Raw genomic sequence first — 19,055 nt, 5'->3', positions numbered from 1 at the left:
CATGAACATTCTCAAATAAAATCACTAACATGCCGAGAACATCACAAGCAGACTGATTACAACAAATTACATAAAACCAAAAGAGAAAAAGCATGTTCACAAAAATGGATTTTAAGAATCTTCTCCATCTTAAGAAAAAGCATCACTGAATTAATTTTATTCCACGTCACAGAAATATACATAACTTTAGTTATTTGTGCAAACCTTATTTCAAAAGGTTAGGGGATTAATTAATCGGTTAACACAGCTGACCACAGTCCAACTTCCACAGCAAGACAAGTGTATCGAAAATACTCATTTTGAAAAACCACTTGAATACAAATGGAAATGATTAAAAATGATATGATTTATTTAGTTATGCAAGATGCCAATACTTCTGTAAACTCTGAAATCTGCTGAAATGATACATGCACAATATCTACCTGAAAAAACTAAAAATATAACATTTAAATAGGTTTATATGCTTCCCCTCTGTCAGAAAACTGTTTACCATCATAAAAATAGTTTTTAAAACTGCTTTTCAGTACCTTTCATATGGTCCAGGGTGTTCAATCTGAATTAACTGATCTTGCCCATCAGGAAAAGTTAATTTACACCAAGCTAAGTTGAGACCTTGATTTACCTTAAGCAGAAAAGAGGGAAAAACAAGTTTTATCATTTTAAAACTGAGACAAAACTCACAACAAAAGTCTCTTTTACATTCTCAATTTAAAAAATATGTAGATGAATCATTAAAACTTTATTTTGACTAATTTAAAGATTATATTTTACATGGATTATGGGTATTGTTTAACCACCACTCTGGTCCTTCTCTATATAATCAGTTGCCTTTATAAAAATGATTATTTGTCACACCTTTCTGATTTTTGCTAGGAAATCCAATGAGATCACTAAAGCCTCTTGACAGATTTTACATCTCAAAAAATAAAATTGAGATAGTGTGGTACTTGATTTTCTTTGTTCTATTTCCACTGATAGAAACGATAAAAAAGTAGATTTCAGTATGAAATATAATCACCTGTCTCTTTTCAGTAAAAGAGCTGAAATTCCAATTTAGGGTTAGAGTAATGCCATTTAAAAAGAGAGCATGTACTTTGTCATCAGAGTATGCAAGAAATCTTCCCACGCTGGGTATGAGCGATTCTCTCAAAAGTAAAGGCAGTATATTGCTATCATTTATCCCAGGTACCTAAAACCAAGTAAATAAAAACAGCAGGAAAGAGAGTTATCCATTGATAAGACTTAAATGATTAATAAACTCTGAGGCAACTTTATTCAGAAGTTGAATATTGTAGAATCCTTATATATGTCTTAACTTTTCCAGAAGTGGATAGCCAAATTAGTCTATTACAAGCAGATTAAGTTCTAGTCTTTGAAAAGTCCATCTTCTGAATTTTAGAACACAGACAAAACTTAGGAAGTACAGCAACATATAGGTTTATAATTAAATTAGTACAGATACAGAATTCAAAGTTTGAGAATCACTTCCTTTAAGTCCACGTTAAAGAAATTACTTCTACAGTTATAGAAATAGAGTAGAATATTGTACTATCATAGTTTATAATAACCACATTTTGACATACTTCAAATCTTATCAATTTCCCTGCCTTTCCCCCTCCACTGAGAAAAAAGAAACAAAACAAATTATAGGCAAAGTATAACATAAGAGCCAGATTTTGCAGTGTTTATCTAGTAAGTGGATATTTTTCTGAATAAACCAATATTAATGTTACAAAGAATTTCTCACATGACTTCAATGAAAGTAACTTGAACTTAGAGGTATGTATGTAAACAATAAAACAATTTTAAAAATCTTGCTTTTAAAATCATTTTAATAGGGATGATTGGGTGGCTCAGTCAGTTAAGTATCTGTCTTCAGCTCAGGTCATGATCTTGCAGTTTGTGAGTTCAAGCCCCGCATTGGGCTCTGTGCTGACAGCTCAGAGCCTGGAGCCTGCTTCAGATTGTGTCTCCCTCTCTCTCTCCCTGCCCCTCTACCACTCACGATCTGTCTCTCTCAAAAATAAATAAACATTAAAAAAAATTAAAAAGAAAAAGGGCGGGGGGGAATTCCTGAGTAGCTCAGCTGGTTGAGCATCTGACTCTTTTTTTTTTTTTTTTTTTTTTTAAAATGTACTCTTTTTTTTTTTTTTTTTAATTTTTTTTTTCAACGTTTTTTTATTTATTTTTGGGACAGAGAGAGACAGAGCATGAACGGGGGAGGGGCAGAGAGAGAGGGAGACACAGAATCGGAAACAGGCTCCAGGCTCTGAGCCATCAGCCCAGAGCCTGACGCGGGGCTCGAACTCACGGACCGCGAGATCGTGACCTGGCTGAAGTCGGACGCTTAACCGACTGCGCCACCCAGGCGCCCCGAGCATCTGACTCTTGATTGCAGCTCAGGTCATGGTCTCAAGGACATGAGACCTAGCCTGGCGCTGGGCTCCTGCAGCGGGTGTAGAACCTATCTGAGATTCTGTCTCCCTCTCCCTATGCCTCTCTCCCACTCACATGAGTGCTCTCTCTCTCAAAAATAAATAAATAAATAAATAAATAAATAAATAAATAAATAAATAAATAAATAAAAATAATTTTGGAGCACCTGGGTGGCTCAGTCAGGCAAATGTCCGACTTCAGCTCAGGTCGTCAGGTCGTGATCTCGCGGTTTGTGAGTTCGAGCCCTGCATAGGGCTTTCTGCTATCAGGGCAGATCCTGCTTTGGACCTTCTGTCTCCTCTCTCTCTGCCCCTCCCCCGTGTGCATTTGCGTATGTACACTCTCTCTCTCTCAAAAATAATAAATAAATAAATAAATAAATAAATAATAATAATTTTAAGATACCATTTTCCAGCAGCATATACGATAGTTATGGCTTAAAGAAAGCCTTGTCTTCGCACAGTGCTGAAGAATTCTGTGAACATGAAAAATATTGCTTAAACATTTGCAATTAATCACATTTTCCAATTCTAGCAATGCATTCTTACTGCTATACAACATGTTAGGCAAGTAATTCATTTCCACTAAAATACATTTGGAACTCCTTTCTTCCAGAAGTCCTTAATCCCCTAGAAGGTGATTGCTTCCCTTTGTGTTAATCTTACATAGGTTACTCCTCTCATTTTTTGTAATGAAATGACTCTAAATGGAGACAATTTTCAGGTGCTCCTTTCTAGGAGGTGATGGTTTCACAGCACCTGAAAGGTTTAGTGTAGTCTAAGAGTGCTGGGGAGGTGAATCAACTATCCATAAAAAAATCAAATTACCAATTCTGTTCCTTCAAATCTACTTTGGAAGTTGCTTAGACATAAGTTTGCAAAAATTAATAATTTAATTCAGGAATACACTTTCATGCTTCTGACTGCCACAGATTAATTAGAATTTTAAAAAAAACATATGAACCGAAGAACTGAACTGCACTTCATCTTCTGTATACTCTCAGAATCTTTATTACTCTGAGGATAATAAAGTATATGAAAATTTTAAATGTATCATCAAATCCTTAACTTGATTCCAAGACACCATAAGGATGCACTCACCCAGAGAAAAGGCACTTACTTCCTAACTGTGCATGCTTGCTATATATGGATGCTTCTCCACATTTAACTTTAAATTTCAAAGCCAGAAGTACTCTTACAATGATGTGATTACCTTGTTTTGTGGATGAAGAGACCAGAAAAGCTGACAGATTTTACCAAAGACACATATTTCCACTGTACCTACCATTTCTTACTCTTACCCTAACCACTAGAAAATGTATCAGGGTTCTCAGACACAATACTTCAGTCAGGTGAATGTGAAAAACTTACCTGGTTGCCTGTTTAATTAGAGAACACACAGAGAACAGACTTCCTGGTCTATCAGGAGGAAGGTTATTTACTGAATAAGTTTTCTCTTCTTTCTGAAAATTAATTTAAAATATCTCAATAATAAATGTTGGCCATTATTATTTTTTCTTGAAGTATGTATTTACATTGTGACAAGGCAAGCAGTTATTTTAACTTAACCAAAAGCCCATAATATTTTTAAAGGTATTTTATGCTTTTCCATTGTCCCATTTTTTTTTTTCAACGTTTATTTATTTTTGGGACAGAGAGAGACAGAGCATGAACGGGGGAGGGGCAGAGAGAGAGGGAGACACAGAATCGGAAACAGGCTCCAGGCTCTGAGCCATCAGCCCAGAGCCCGACGCGGGGCTCGAACCCACGGACCACGAGATCGTGACCTGGCTGAAGTCGGACGCCCAACCGACTGCGCCACCCAGGCGCCCCATGTCCCATTTTTTTTTAAGTCTAGCATTCCTTATGGATAGTTACAAAAGTTATATTCTAATACCCTATAACATACTGTCCAATTTAAGTTTTGGCTATATTTAAATTAATATAGCAACAGAACTAATTTTCCTACACATTAGCAAAAAACTTATAAGCCCCCTTACCCCTTTAGATCAAAACAAAAACAGGGGTGTCTAGGTGGCTCAGTAGGTTAAGTGTCCAACTCTTGATTTTGGCTCAGGTCATGATCTCACATTTCATGAATCTGAGTCCCATGTTAAGCTCTGTGCTGATAGTGCAAAGCCTGGTTGGGATTCTCTCTCCCTCTCTCTATCTCTCTGCCCCTTCCCTGCTCTCACTCTCTCAAAATAAACTTTAAAAAACAAAAACACAATTTTAATTGAACAAATATACAATTTTGCCATACTTTATTAATGGAAGAACTATCACTACAGTTTATAGAAGACAACATTATTTACAAGCTCAGCTTTCTGAATTAAAAAAAAATTTTTTGTTATTCCTTTTGAGTATCCTTTCTCAAACTTTTTTTTTTTTTTTTTTTAAGCCTTTAAGGCTTGAGGGCTTGTACAGATCTAATTTGAACCACAAGAGAACATAGTCCCCATATATACTTTACCATCAGTGAGAGAAGACAGGCTTTGAAGACAAAGCTGGATTCAAATCACAGGTGCCTCTTACTAACTATAATGACAGACAGGTTTACGCAACTTTTTGTAAACCCCAGTGCCTATAACCTGTGAAATGGGGATACTACCTACCATCTAGATTGTTTTGAGCATTAATGATGTAATACATATATAAAGCACCCAGGCCAGAATTCAGTATAGAGTAGTTACTCAAAAAATAGTCTCTCCTCTTTTATCCTGGACTATAGACTTGAATATCTAAATCTCTACGAGGCTTCTCCACTGAATATCACAAAGACATCTCAACTTCAACGTGTCAAAAATGGAATTACCTTCATTTCAAAATCTGCATTTTCTCCTTCTCTACTTCAGATCTACCTGTGGTGTGTTCTCTCTACCTGGATCTCAGCTCTCTCCTCCATCATCTTCCTTTGTCTAACTCCTGCGTTTCTTTGCTCTCAGGAAGCCATTACCCAGAATAGGTGAAATCCCCTACTTACGTCCACAAGCACCGCACCCACCACTCTTGCTTTTTGGTTTTCATCATAATTTCAATTTCATAGTTTTTTTATTAAGTGTCTGTCTTCCCTGCTAGAATGGGGCTTCATGAAGGTAGGGGCTGTATCTGTTCTTCTGACCTCTGTCTGAATCCCTAGCATTTGTTAGCAATGTGCCTTAGTACATGATAGGCACTCAAACTAATGCATTTTAACTATTTACATCTTTCTTCATTGGATACTGAGTTCCTTGAGAGTTCTTGTCTTTTCCACTACCCTATTTCAATTCTAAGATACTCAGTTTTCCTAATTTAGCCTCTCTGAAATCTGGATGCATCTTAAGAGTATCTTACTTTCAGGTAGGTGAGTTTGAGATATAAGAGAATTTAAATGTTTTATTGACACCTCCTGGTAAGATCAAAAGCAACCGTCATCAAAACAATTTAGATTTGATAATATTTTGGTATAACACAGAGCCTGGCACCACCACTCATTGATTTATTCAACAATTTGCCATCATTTTCAACTCCTTCCTCATCCCCAATATCCAGTCAGTCATCAGTTCTGTTTCCTTAATATTCGTGTCCATTCCTAGCTTTTCATTCTCATTACCACTGCCTGGTTCCTCATACTTTCTTCCCTGAACTGCTATCAATGTCCTCTAACTGGTCTACTATCTCTTTCCCACTCCAGTTTATCTTCCTCTGAAATGACCTAACAAAAATATGATGTCACTTCCGTATTTTAATCCTTCAGCACTTGTGCAAAAGCAGTATGGTTTCTCATGCCCCATTTATGACCTGGCTCAACTTAGTGGTTTAGTCTCTTCCCTGGAAATTCCCCTCAATACTCTCTTTACAGCATTCTCTATCTATAGCATTTTCTTTTCCTTCACCACTCCATCCTTGCCCCAGGCTCTAGCCTCCAGTTAGGTGAGTTTATCTACCTGTTCTATGCTCTAGCAATAATACTGCGTTGAACAAGACAGTGCTTACTTCTAGAGTGGGTTAGCAAACAAACATTGATCAGTAAGAAAATGTCACATAGCACTAATTGCTATGAAGAAGAAAAGAGGAGGGTATCATGATAGTGTCAAAGGTAGCTCCTTTAATTTGGATAGTTGGGAGATGACATTTATTTATTTATTTTTAATGTTTTTATTTATTTTTGAAGGAGAGAGAGACAGAGCATGAGCAGGGGAAGAGCAGAGAGAGAGGGAGACGTAGAATTTGAAGCAGGCTCCAGGCTCTAAGCTGTCAGCACAGAGCCCGATGCAGGGCTCGAACTCACAAACTGTGAGATCATGACCTGAGCCAAAGTCAGACTCTTAACCGACTGAGCCACCCAGGTGCCCCAGGAGATGACATTTAAATAGAAATTTTAATGATAGGAAGCCAGACATGCAAAGAGTTGGACAAGTAGTTCCCTCAGTTATATATTCCTCCAACCTTCATCCCTCTTTTGTATAACTCCTTTAAAAGTATAGGTCCTAGGGACACCTGGCTGGCTTAGTCGATATAGCATCCGACTCTTGATCTCAGGGTTGTGAGTCTGAAACCCACACAGGATGTAGATATGACTTAAAAAGGAAAGGAAAAGAAAATCTCCTAGCTCAGCCATGTCTTCCTGCAGTTGACTTTTCTCCAAAATTGGGTCAGGTGCCCCTCCCCTTATGTGGTCCCAAAGCACCACATTCTTATCTCTATGAAAGCACTTACATCATGAGCCCTTGACAATCTTTCCTACCTAGAATTTTAATTATGCAAGTAACAGTACATTACTATTTTATGTTTTTGGAAAAAAAGAAAGTTAGGAAAATACAACATTTAAGTCCCTCCCTACTTTTCCTCCCTCACAAAATCCCACACTCCCTGCTCCTCCCGCCCAAAAGTAACTGCTTCATTTTGGTTTTTACCTGCCCAAATCTTTCCCTGTGCATTTACATGTGTATTATACACAGTAACATATTTGGGTTTGGGGTTTGTTTTTGTTTTTTACACAGAAGATATTGTCGTACATGTTCTTCTGCAACTTTCCTTTTTCACAGTGCCTTGAAGATCTTTCCATCTCTCTATGCATCTATGTCTTCCTCATTCTTTTAAGCCACCACACAAGCACCCTGTAATCTGACCATCTCTCATTTCACCATCTCTCTACTGAGGAACATTTAGATTGCTTCTAGTGTTTTGCTCCTACAAACAATGCCACACTCCTTATCCTTGGCTGTATTTCTTTGTATATATATGTGTTAATATTCTTCTATGATAGATACCTAGAGGCAGAATTTCTAGCCAATTTAACTTGATATTATCAAACTGTCCTTCACGAAGGCTAAATCAATTTACACTCCAACCCAGTACTACGAAAGCACCCTTTTCCCCGCACCCTTGCCAGCAATAGATATTAACAACCTTTTGATAATTTGATGAGTGAAAAATGTCATGTTGTTGTTATTTTAATTTGCATTTCTTTGATGCAAGCAGTAAAGTTGGGCAGGTTTCCAAATATTATAAGTTATTTATATTGCCTTTTCTATGGCTTAACCATTCTTATTGTTTATTCATTTTTCTATGAGAGGTTTTTATTTTTTTGGTCTTTTTATTACTGATTTATAGTACAGAATAGTTTTTTCCAGACCTTTGACTTTTTGGCTTTATCTAATTTAACAAAAATTAAATATTTAAAATTTAACGTTAAGTTTACCAAGGTTACCAAACTTTTATTTTGTGCCTTCTGGTGTTTTGTACTGTATTTAAGAAGACCTCCCCTCCCCCAAGATTATAAACACTGTTCTTCTAGATTTTCTTCTAACTATGATAAACTTTGGTTTCTTACATTTAGCCCTTTAACCCTTCTGGAATTTATTTTTAGAGTATGGGTTAAAGTAAGAAGCAAATAATTCTATCCTGAAAAGACAGACAATTGTTTCTAAATCTCTTACTCAAGTGGACAGAGGTCTGAGAGTGAAGCCCTCAGCAGTCTACCACAAAGGCACAGGTCATCTGGAAGTCCTGTTTTATCCCAAAGCTCACGTTCTCCTCCATGATATGTTTGCTTCAGTATGAAAATTATCATCCCTCCCCCTGACACCTCTGAGTAAAACTGAAGCTCCAGGAAGATGTATAGTATTTATCTTGTACTTTTTCAAACTCTCAATACACAGCAGTCAGCAGTGTAACTGCACACACCCACTCTATTTGCCTGTTTACTTGATGATCTCATGTACTACACACACACACACACACACACGCATGCACACGCACACACAGCAGTGGTCATGCTTTCATTTCACGTGCTTCTTGGCCTGACTGACTACTAAACTTTGAACCCTTGAGGGAAGGAGTTCTTTGTCTTCACCCAGTGCTTGGCAGAGTGCCTGCCTAGGAAGGTTCAGTTAAGATGTATTGATTGAATAAATGAATACTTTCTTGCAAATGGACCCAGTGGGGAATCTGCATACATGTATGTATGTATGTATGTATGTATGTGTGTGTGTGTGTATACACACACATATATATAAAATATATATACACATATATATATGTGTGTGTATACACACACATATATATGTATGTATGTATGTGTGTGTGTGTGTATACACACACACATATATATAAAATGAATGAAATATTCATTCTAAAATTTTAATGAATGCAGATATTTGGGATTTACTTAAAAATAAATAGGGAGTGGAGGGAGCAGTGGGAAGTACAGATGGAACAAGTGATAAACAAATTTATCACTCAAATTCCACACTGTAATATAAAAAGAAAACATACATAAGGGTGGATGTCAAATGTCAGATTGGGAAAAAGCAAATTTAGACTATTGACAATATATCCATATGATTACATTTCGGCCTGATATATTAAATATATCGTTATATTTCACTATTTCAACAACAGAGAACAATCTTGTTCAACTTTCCACTTGTATATAAAGATTCAGGAGTTAAGAGGTATTTTAAACATGCAAATAATTACATGGTGGGGAAAAAAGAATGTGCTTTTAATGTACATATATTAATTCAAAGTCATGCTACTGGTTTTAGTATTAATGAATTCTATGACATAAGAAATTTAAATTTAACTTCTGATTTAAACACAAATTGGGGCACCTGGCTGGGTCAGTCAGTACAGTGTGCAACTCTTGATCTCGGGGTTGTAAGTGCAAGCCCCACCTTGGGTGTAGATATTACTTAAAAATAAAATCTTAAAAAATAATAATAAATGGAAATTACTTAGGCAAATGACTGGCAGAATACAGGAGGAGAATGCAATAAATATAAGGTGGTTAGTAATCACTGTGCCACAGCTGGCAGTAACGTTGTATTAACTCTCCAGACTGCATAGTAGTAGGCAAGCAATATTATATAAAGATCAAATGTCCTATGTGTGTTCAGAATTATTTAGAAAGAGCTATATACAAAAGACTTCTTGAGCTGAAAACTCATTGTCAGCTTACCTCTTCTGATCCTTCCTGAATGGAATAATAAGTAAAATAGCTCCCAAAATAAGCTCCCTCAGATTTGAAAACAGAGCCATCTCCAGGATAAATCTCTACTGAGTTCACATTTTTATGGGTAAGTCTAAGGAAGAAAAGTAATCATTAAATTTTTTTTTCTAATTAAGATTAAAACATAAATGAGAGCAATCAAAAAACAAAAAATAATAAAGCAAAGTACTATATGGAATTCTGCCTATCCAGCAAAACAGATAATTTCATACTTTGCACCCAATTGGCTAAATTAAAATTTTTTGCAAAAAATAAACAGAACACACAGAATCAGTTAATGTATCTATTTCAACAGCTAAGCCTAGTTTCTGGAGGTCAGGCATCTTACCATCCTGGTGTCCCTTCTGCCAATCATAGTAGCTGGCATATACTAGTCACCAAAGAAATGCCCATTGCAAAGGAGTTAAATATGACAATACCAGAGCCTGAAAATAAGATAATTCTTTAATAATCAAACTAGTAGAATCTATACCTGATGAATGAGATTAGCCATGTGTAAAAGGAGCCATCCCTAAGAGAAGGTGACTAATCATATTTGAAGTAGCCAAGTATAATCAAGGTACTGGGTATATATAATGTACAAAACTTCAGCCAAGTCAGTTTTTACTGAGAAATATATGAAGAATATATTGCCAGAAGGGGATGGGCTTTCATGCAAGAAAAGGAAAGCCCTAAGAACAAAATGTTACAATGCTATGCTAGCATTATTTATAGAAGTAAAACCCTGAATCTAGCCAATATTAGTATTCTAGTCACTAGAGAGGTGTACTTTGTGGTGGGGTAGGGATAATTCAATGGAATAGTGCAGACACAGAGGAGCCTCTAATCTTCTCTAATTCCATGCTCAATAGGCAACATTTTGATGTGACTAATTCAGACAACTAGATCCACCGATGCTTGGAAGGGGTATCCTAAATAACTGACCTAAGTATTTCATTCAGTAGCAAAACTAAGCCTCACTGGCTCTGGAGTTGTCACAAAAATCTTGTGAATATGGTTAATGTGAATTAGTCACAAGACTCCTGTGTGCACTAATAAAACTAAGTTTTAAGACCTATAAAACGTAGGACCGAACAGAAGAATGATGGCCCTAGCCAAACTGTGTCCTTTTGTGGGAGTCTGTCTGCAAGGCTAGTCCCATCCCCTCAGACATCACTAAATACTTCCAACACTGGTGCCTTACCGATAAGTTACACCTTTGTACCAAACCACTTTCACTAGTTCAGGATAGGAATATTCTTCATCAAACTGTCCTTGTGAAAGTGAATCACAAAAATTCCACCTGTGAAGGACAAAATACAAGCTATTAATTCTGGTTGCTCAACAAAATTAGCTTTAGAAATCAACAAAATAGGGCAACTGTAACATTTATTTCTGGCTTAACTTGTTAGATCCAAGAAAAGTAAAAATTAATATAAAAGTGTATGAAGGAACTAAAAACTAATCTTATTTTTCCATGGGTTTTTTTTCCTTCAGTATTTTTAACAATGTTGTTATTCAATCTCAGCACAATTACATAAATTAAGGATCCAAACAACAAATATTTCCTGCAATATCTATGCTATGCACACTGCAGATATACACCCAAAAAAGCAGACATGGTCACTGCCCCCAGGGAAGATTCCTATCAAGCAGGGATGTTAAGTAGTAAACACTGAACACAAAGAAAAGAGAATTACTGGATGCTATGGACACGTAGAAGAACCTAATCCTGTCTAGGAACTTGGGGATAACCACCCTAAGGAAGAAAGGCTTGTGCTAGGACCAGAAGATGTGCACAAGTCAGCGAACTGAGAAAGATAAAGGAGTGCTCCTCGCAGAGGAAAGAGTAGGTGCAATGGTGAAACCAAGCTTGAACAGGCATTCTAGAGATTGTAAAAAGTCCAGTTTAGCAAGTGTAGAAAAAGCAAGGGCAAACGTGGTGAGGATCATAGACGTAGGAAGAGACCAGAAAATGGAAGGCCTGTTAAGCCATGTTTAAAGATAATGGATTTTAATCCAAAGTTAGTGGCAAGTTATTGAAAATTGTTAATTTAGAAGCCTAAATCTCTTTCAGTGTGTACTTATAATACTAGAACTTTCAATTTTAACCAAATAATCATGACCAGCCTGAAAAATCATATTTAAAATACATATTTAAATAACAAATACGTATTGGGAGACTACCTGGGCTCAAACCCCAATTCTACAAGCACTAGCTACATGACCCTGCTTAGATTATTTCACCTTCCCGTGTCTCAGATTCCTCAACAAAATGGGGCAATGACAGTGCTTTCCTCATGGAGCTACTATGAGAATCAAATAGCTACAGTAGAGCTGTGCCCGGCACGTAAGCGCTTTGTGTTAGCTATTACCATTATTACTCTACTACTTATGGAAGTTCATGTTACAAATCTGTAACCATTAGTTTATTCACCTCTCAGGGAGAGAAAAGGTTTATATCTGGTGTTCAGAGGCTTCTCCACGTTTACCCCTTTTTTCAAAAAATTTCAATAAATAGATTTATAGTCAGCTAACCAAAGACAGGTGTGGCCTCTGAGACTAGGTATGAAAGAAAGAACCCATGCTCATCAGCGGGTCGGAACCATGCTCCAGCTACAAGGTAACAGGCTCCACTGGGTGCAGCTGAGGCTTCTCTGTGCTCACTGCCAGAGCCCTGTGCCACTACTTACCACACTTTAACCATCTTGACAGTGACAGTGACCTTAATAGAGTCTAAGCTCCTAAAAAGCAGGGACTATAGCTTAGACATCTCTATAGTCTCTGTGCTTAACAAAGTATATAGCGTATAGTCAGCCTTCCATAACCATTCAATGCGTGGACACAGAGTAAGACACATAAGGAACACATTGGCTAGGGAAATTCTTCACTATCGGTTATTAGCAAAGTTTTGGCTCACTGAGTGAACTTTCCTTATGAATGGTAGCAGATGATTACAAAAGAAAAAATATCTTTAGATAAAGACTGGCTCTGACAAGGGCTTTATGACAAGTAAGCTGTTCTTCCATTACCTGTGCAGGTGTGGGACAGGACAGCTGAGTAACAGGGCCCTGGGAAGAACAGAAACCTCTTTTCCTCTTTCCTCTGAAATATCAGAAGTCAAAGTTTTATTCTGGGTGATGGCTGCATCAATTCTAGACACACTGCTGATTTTATTATGCAAATGCAGTGCTAAAGACAAGGGATATTTCCATTCCTCTGGACAGGAGGCCACAGGCCAGCATTGTTTCACCCACGTGTATACACACGTGTGTTTTGTACCAGGCAGAGGTGGCTCGCCACTCCCTTCGGCTCCATTTACACAGCTCTTTTTCTCTAAAGGTTCCTTGGATTTCATGGTCTGATAGTAAAGTTTGTTTTCTTTATTCTTCAGTCTCTGTCTTGATAAACTTCCATATGTACAGATTTTGCCTGCTGTTTCATCTAGTTTGTCCTTTCTGGCTTGAATCTTCTTTTCTGACAATACTATAGATGAGTCTGGCTTCTGGCTTACTTTACACAAAAAATGTACTGTAAATTCAAGCTGCGATCTCGGCAGACAAAGGTATGCATGCCCATCTAATGATGATATCTTCACGGTGCCGCTCTGCATACACAGCATGCCATCATCAGTATCAGGACTGGGCCATCTGACTTCTGAGAAGTCAATGAAGATACGCTGAGTTGAGGAGACAAAGAGAGATGGGGAGTATTTTGTCAGCAGTCCAATGTTTCCACACATTCGATGCTTACATATTGTATAAGAAAGCTCTTAAAAGTTTTGTTTGTGTTTTACTATCTAGAGAGAATGAAAAATGGAGAGCCAGGTGTTGGTCTATATATATGGTTTTCTAAAGAATATTTGGTATTAAGATTCTCTTACAGAGAGAGATGTAAAACACACACACACAAAGAATGAGAGAGAAGGGATGCCTGAGTGGCTCATTTGGTTAAGCGTCTGACTTCGGCTCAGGTCATATCTCACGCTTCATGGGTTTGAGCCCAGTGTCAGGCTCTGTGCTGACAGCTCAGAGCCTGGAGCCTGGAGCCTGCTTTGGATTCTGTCTCCCTCTCTCTACCTCTCCCCTACTCATTCTCTCTCTCTCTCTCTCTCTCTCTCTCTCTCATTCTCTCTCTCTCTAAAAGTAAATATTAAAAAAAAAGAGAGAGAGAGAGAGAAAAGGAGTGCCTGTCAGTGGCTTGGTCAGTTAAGCATCTAACTCTCGATTTCAGCTCAGGTCATGATCTCACAGTTTGTGAGCTAGAGCCCTACAACGGGTTTGTGGAGCCTGCTTGGGATTCTCTCTCTCCCTCTCTGTCCCTCCCATGCTCACGTGTGTGCACTTTTTCTCTCAATCAATCGATCGATATTTTTTAAAAAGAATGAGAAGAAAAATAAAAAAATTATCCTGACTATATTTAGCATTAGACATTTTTGTTTAAAATGTTCAATGAATCAGAGATAAAAAGATTTTCAACCCTTCTCAAATGCCTACTCTGAAAAAGAATACTGAGGGAAGACCAGCACTAACTACCATGTACAAACAACACTACAAACAATACTATATTAAAAGCAATCATAACTTAAATGATTAGTATGGAACTAGTATAGAAATCACTGACAGAGCAACTCAGGTAATATGGAAACAGAATCAACCACATCTTAAGATGCTACATGTAATAACATAACCTTTCAGAACAAGGAGGGAAAGGGAGAATGATTTATTTAATAAATGGTACTAGAGAGGACCTGGATGGCTCAGTCAGTTAAGCGTCTGACTCTTAATTTCGGCTCAGGTCATCATGGTTCATGAGTTCGAGCTCCACTTGAGGCTCTGCTCTGACAGCACAAAGATTGCTGGGATTCTCTCTCTGCCTCTCCCCAAAGCACGCACAAGCTCCCTCCTTCTCTCTCTCCCTCAAATAAATAAATAAACTTAAAAAAATAAAAATAAATGGTACTCTCAAAGGGTTAGCAAATACACTAAATAAGACTATCTATCCTAGATAGCACCTAGCATACCATACGCTAAAATAAATTCTAGGTAGTGGGGCACATGGGTGGCTCAGTTGGTTAAGTGTCTAACTCTTGATTTTGGCTCAGGTCATGATTTCATAGTTTGTGAGTTCGAGCCCCATGTCAGGCTCTGGGCTGACAGCATGAAGCCTGCTTGGGATTCTTCTCACTCTGCCTCTCTCTCTGCCTCTCTCCAGCTTGTTCTCTCTCAAAATAAATAAATAAACATAAAAAAAAAATTAATTAATTAAGTTAAATAAAAAATTCTAGGTTGTTTAAGAAGCAACATTTTTTTTTTAACGTTTATTTATTATTGAGAGACAGAGAGAGAGCATGAGCGTGGGAGGGGCAGAGAGAGGGGAGACAGAGAATCCAAAGCAGGCTCCAGGCTCTGAACTGTCAGCAAAGAGCCTGACGCGGGGCTCAAACCCACGGACTGTGAGATCACGACCTGAGCTGAAGTCAGACGCTTAACTGAGCCACCCAGGTGCCCCTAAAAAAAACAACATTTAAAAAAACTGAATTACTCAAAAGTAAACTGATCCTGACCAATAGCACAGACTCATGACAGGTGCCAGTAACTATGGCATCTCTCCATATAAGATAAAACCAGCCAGTGTCACATAACGGTTTTTCAGCCAATTAATTTTGCGAACAGGTAAACATTTCAGCTTTCATTTATATAAAACTTTAAATTTAGAAAAGAAAGCCTCTTAAACCTACAGTGCTATTTATATGTACAGATGTTAGTACAGTATTCACTGATGGCAAAGCTGGCTTGTAAGGGTGGTCAGTTAAGAGAGTTCTCTCTTCTAGAATTAGATTATCTAATAACCCTATCAGCAGCAAACTGCAGTTTCAACAAATAAAGTTACTCAAAAGATAGTGGAAAATAGCCTTATACACTAAATTACAGCTTACGATTTTTCTTGGCTCCTTTGTCATTATCGAGTAGTGGAAAGTAATTAAAAGATATAGTCTTAAAAAAAAAAAGAAGACAGTCTTCAAACAGACTGGATTCAAATCCTGACTACCTCTTAGAAAATGTCCATGAACAAGGTTAGGTAAACTCTCTGAGATTTAGTTCCCTCAGCTATATAAAGGGGATGATATCCAGCCAATATACCTATTCTGACTGGCTAAATACCCACTTTGATTATCAGAGACCCATGCCATACTGGTGTTATTAAATATTTTTAGTATCATTCCTATTTCTTGGCACATAGTAAATCCTCAATAAATGACAGCTATCATTATTATTATTCGTAAAAGTTCAGGGGCGCCTGGGTGGCTCAGTTGGTTAAGTGTCCAACTTCGGCTCAGGTCACGATCTCGTGATTTGTGAGTGTGACCCCCACATTGGGCTCTGTGTTGACAGCGCAGAGCCTGGAGCCCGCTTCAGATTCTGTGTCTACCTCTCTCTCTCTGCCCCTCCCCTGCTCAAGCTCTGTCTCTCTGTCTCTCTCTCAAAAATAAATAAACATTAAAAAAAGTTCAAAATAGAACATAAGCAAAAAAAATAAAATATGTATACCTACAAATATACACATCTCTATTACACATGAACTGCACATAAACTACTGAAAACAGCCACATAATTTCTTAATTTTGACACCTCTGAGAATCAAAAAGTCATCAACCTGGAGGCGTCCAGCTGGCTCAGTCAGTAGAGCATGCAACTCTTGAGCTCGGGGTTGTGAGTTTGAGCCCTATGCTGGGTGTAGAGTTTCCTTAAATAAAAAATAAAAATAAAACGTCCAGTGTTCCGGTAAATTAATTCATACCCAGATGTGAAAGGAAGAAGGCTAAAATCCTTGCTAGTAACAGAAAAATATGAATATAAAATAAAAAGTCATTAATCTGAAAAATTCTGAGTATAATCTTTGGCTACAAAGAAAAGGTCAGGAAGATGAACTATGCATCTTCTGGGTCTCAATCAGTACATAACATATCAGGGCACCTGGGTGGCTCAGTGGTTGGGCATCCGACTCTTGATTTTGGCTCAGGTTATGGTCTCACAGTTCGTGAATTCAAGCCCTGCATCAGGCTCTGTGCTGACACATGGAGCCTGCTTGGGATTCTCTCCCTTTCTCTCTGCCCCTCTCCTACTCATGCTCTAAGTAAATAAACTTTATTTAAAACAAAAACAAAAACAAAAACATATATATATATATATATATATACACATATATATGTAAATATAAAATATATATGGATATATATATATATATCAGAACATCGTAGTCTGGTGAACAATATAGGCCTACACATTCTACAGCAGTGTGTATTCCCAAGTGTCATGAAGAAAAAAATTAAACTACCTGTCTCTAATTACTTGTCCTCAAATATTACTTATAAAAAAGCTTTAAAAAATTACCTTTTTTCTTTCAGAAGGTATGATGCTTTCAGATAAAAAAGGGCAAGTAGCAAAAGAATTTCGAAAATCTAGGGCTCGCTGTAGTTGCTCCTACAGAAAGAAATACAAAACATAACCTTCAAAAAATGTAAAATAATTTGAAAATCAATTCAGAGTGACAGTAATCTAGAATACTAATTACTTTCCATATTCTAGCTACCTCACCAATATTCTGGTACCAAAAAGAGTTGTTTTTAAGGCATTACTTACTCGGTAAGTGCTGATAACAAAATGTGTCCTTTGACGAATTCTTTCTGGTCGTTCTAAAGGATGTGCTGAAACAGGAGGTGCCTTTTCAAATAAAAATTCAGAGCCACAAGGAGAAAGCTGTAGTCTGGAACCATCAGCATATTGCACTTGCACGGAATCATCTTCATAAAGTACCATTCGCACTTCAGCTGCCATTACTATGACTACGGATAAAATGTCCTTCCAAGGAGAAGACTGAATAGAAACAGGGTAGAACAAATTGTTCCCTTAATGTATAAAAGTTCCATCATAAAAAGTGAATGCATTTTCTAAGAACATAAACAAAACATATTTCCGTTGCATTTATTTTTGTTGGGGGAAAAGTGATTACTTTACTACATACTTTTAAATGATCTGAAATTAACAACCTTAACAGAATGCCTTACCCCCTAGAGCTTTACTCCAGGGTGGGAAGATAACCTAGAGGGAGAAGAAAGCCCACCTAGTTATAACTGCCTTTACAATTTCAATAGCTTTAGTTCTCCTGAAGCTTAAATTCTGTAAATTCTATGCTCAGTAACTAATTTCAAATAAAAGGAAATTCCACCTTTGCATAAGAATACAGCAAATCATTCGTAATGCATGCAAAAGGCAGGCCAAAACTATCAGGCCTAAGAAAAAAGAGTACTGAAAAAGAAATCCCAATACCTGGATTTTTGTCCCTAGTCTGACATTAAGGAAGAAGTTCCATGTCACTACTGAGCAAGTTAATTAATCATAGAGTGTCTTACACTCATTCTTACTTCACTGAATTCAATTTCTTTTTCCCTACCTTTAGAATGTGTCATCACCTATGCTTTCCATATAGGGATGACTGAAGGGGAATTAGAGGGTTGGGTTCCATTCATACTCTACAATTTACTAGACTAGTTAAATGCCTCAAGTTGTCTGTTTCCCTTATTTGTAACATGAGGGACAGTAACAGGATTGTTGCAAGGATTAAACAAGGGAACACATTTGCCAGTCCCAGTATTGCAATGTCGAGTTCAATAAATCTTATGATTCCTTTCTAACACCAACCCCATCCTCTCTGACACTTACCCACCTCCCTCTAGGACATCATCCTTTTTAAGACTTTCCTTTCTAAACACTAACCCAACCCCTTCTAGAACATTATCTTTTGCCACTCAGGTGATCAACTTTCACCTGACAGAAAAAAGTAACGTTCCTCAGTTTACCTTTTTCCTACCAAAAAACTTCTCAAGTAAAGTATCCACTCATTATCTACTTTCACTCCCATCCATCTTCAATCCATTGCAATACAGTTTCCTTCCACCTTCGTGCTGGAATTGTTGCACTGATTCAGAACTGTCACCGATGTCTTCCTGTACCCAGTAACTTCAGTCTTCATCCTACTAAACTGGTCACTGTGATAGTGTTATCTACCTTTCTCTGCACCAAATTGTGTTCCTCTGCCTTTTTACTTTTTTAAAAAAAAGTGGGGGGGGGGGGAGTGCCATGGTT

General features: G+C 37.4%; 1 protein-coding gene across 4 annotated transcripts in view; it reads right to left on the bottom strand.

The window, feature by feature from the left end:
- The window catches only part of CA1H5orf34 (chromosome A1 C5orf34 homolog), a 34,756-nt gene that overhangs the window by 12,077 nt on the left and 3,624 nt on the right, over positions 1-19,055 (bottom strand). For all 4 annotated transcript variants that reach the window (XM_045438642.1, XM_045438652.1, XM_045438635.1 and 1 more), the window contains exons 2-10: positions 17,553-17,786; positions 17,304-17,393; positions 12,942-13,588; positions 11,114-11,212; positions 9,880-10,003; positions 3,807-3,898; positions 2,842-2,911; positions 1,019-1,189; positions 528-622 (exon numbers count right to left, since the gene is read on the bottom strand). In XM_045438642.1, coding sequence (XP_045294598.1) covers positions 528-622; positions 1,019-1,189; positions 2,842-2,911; positions 3,807-3,898; positions 9,880-10,003; positions 11,114-11,212; positions 12,942-13,588; positions 17,304-17,393; positions 17,553-17,747 — 1,583 coding nt within the window. In that variant the 5' untranslated portion in view covers positions 17,748-17,786. The remainder of the gene's footprint in view (positions 1-527; positions 623-1,018; positions 1,190-2,841; positions 2,912-3,806; positions 3,899-9,879; positions 10,004-11,113; positions 11,213-12,941; positions 13,589-17,303; positions 17,394-17,552; positions 17,787-19,055) is intronic.

Source organism: Leopardus geoffroyi, chromosome A1 (genome assembly GCF_018350155.1).
Source record: "Leopardus geoffroyi isolate Oge1 chromosome A1, O.geoffroyi_Oge1_pat1.0, whole genome shotgun sequence".
Lineage (NCBI taxonomy): Eukaryota > Metazoa > Chordata > Mammalia > Carnivora > Felidae > Leopardus > Leopardus geoffroyi.
Note: the sequence above shows the minus strand (reverse complement) of the source record. Positions and strands in the feature narration are given on the sequence as shown.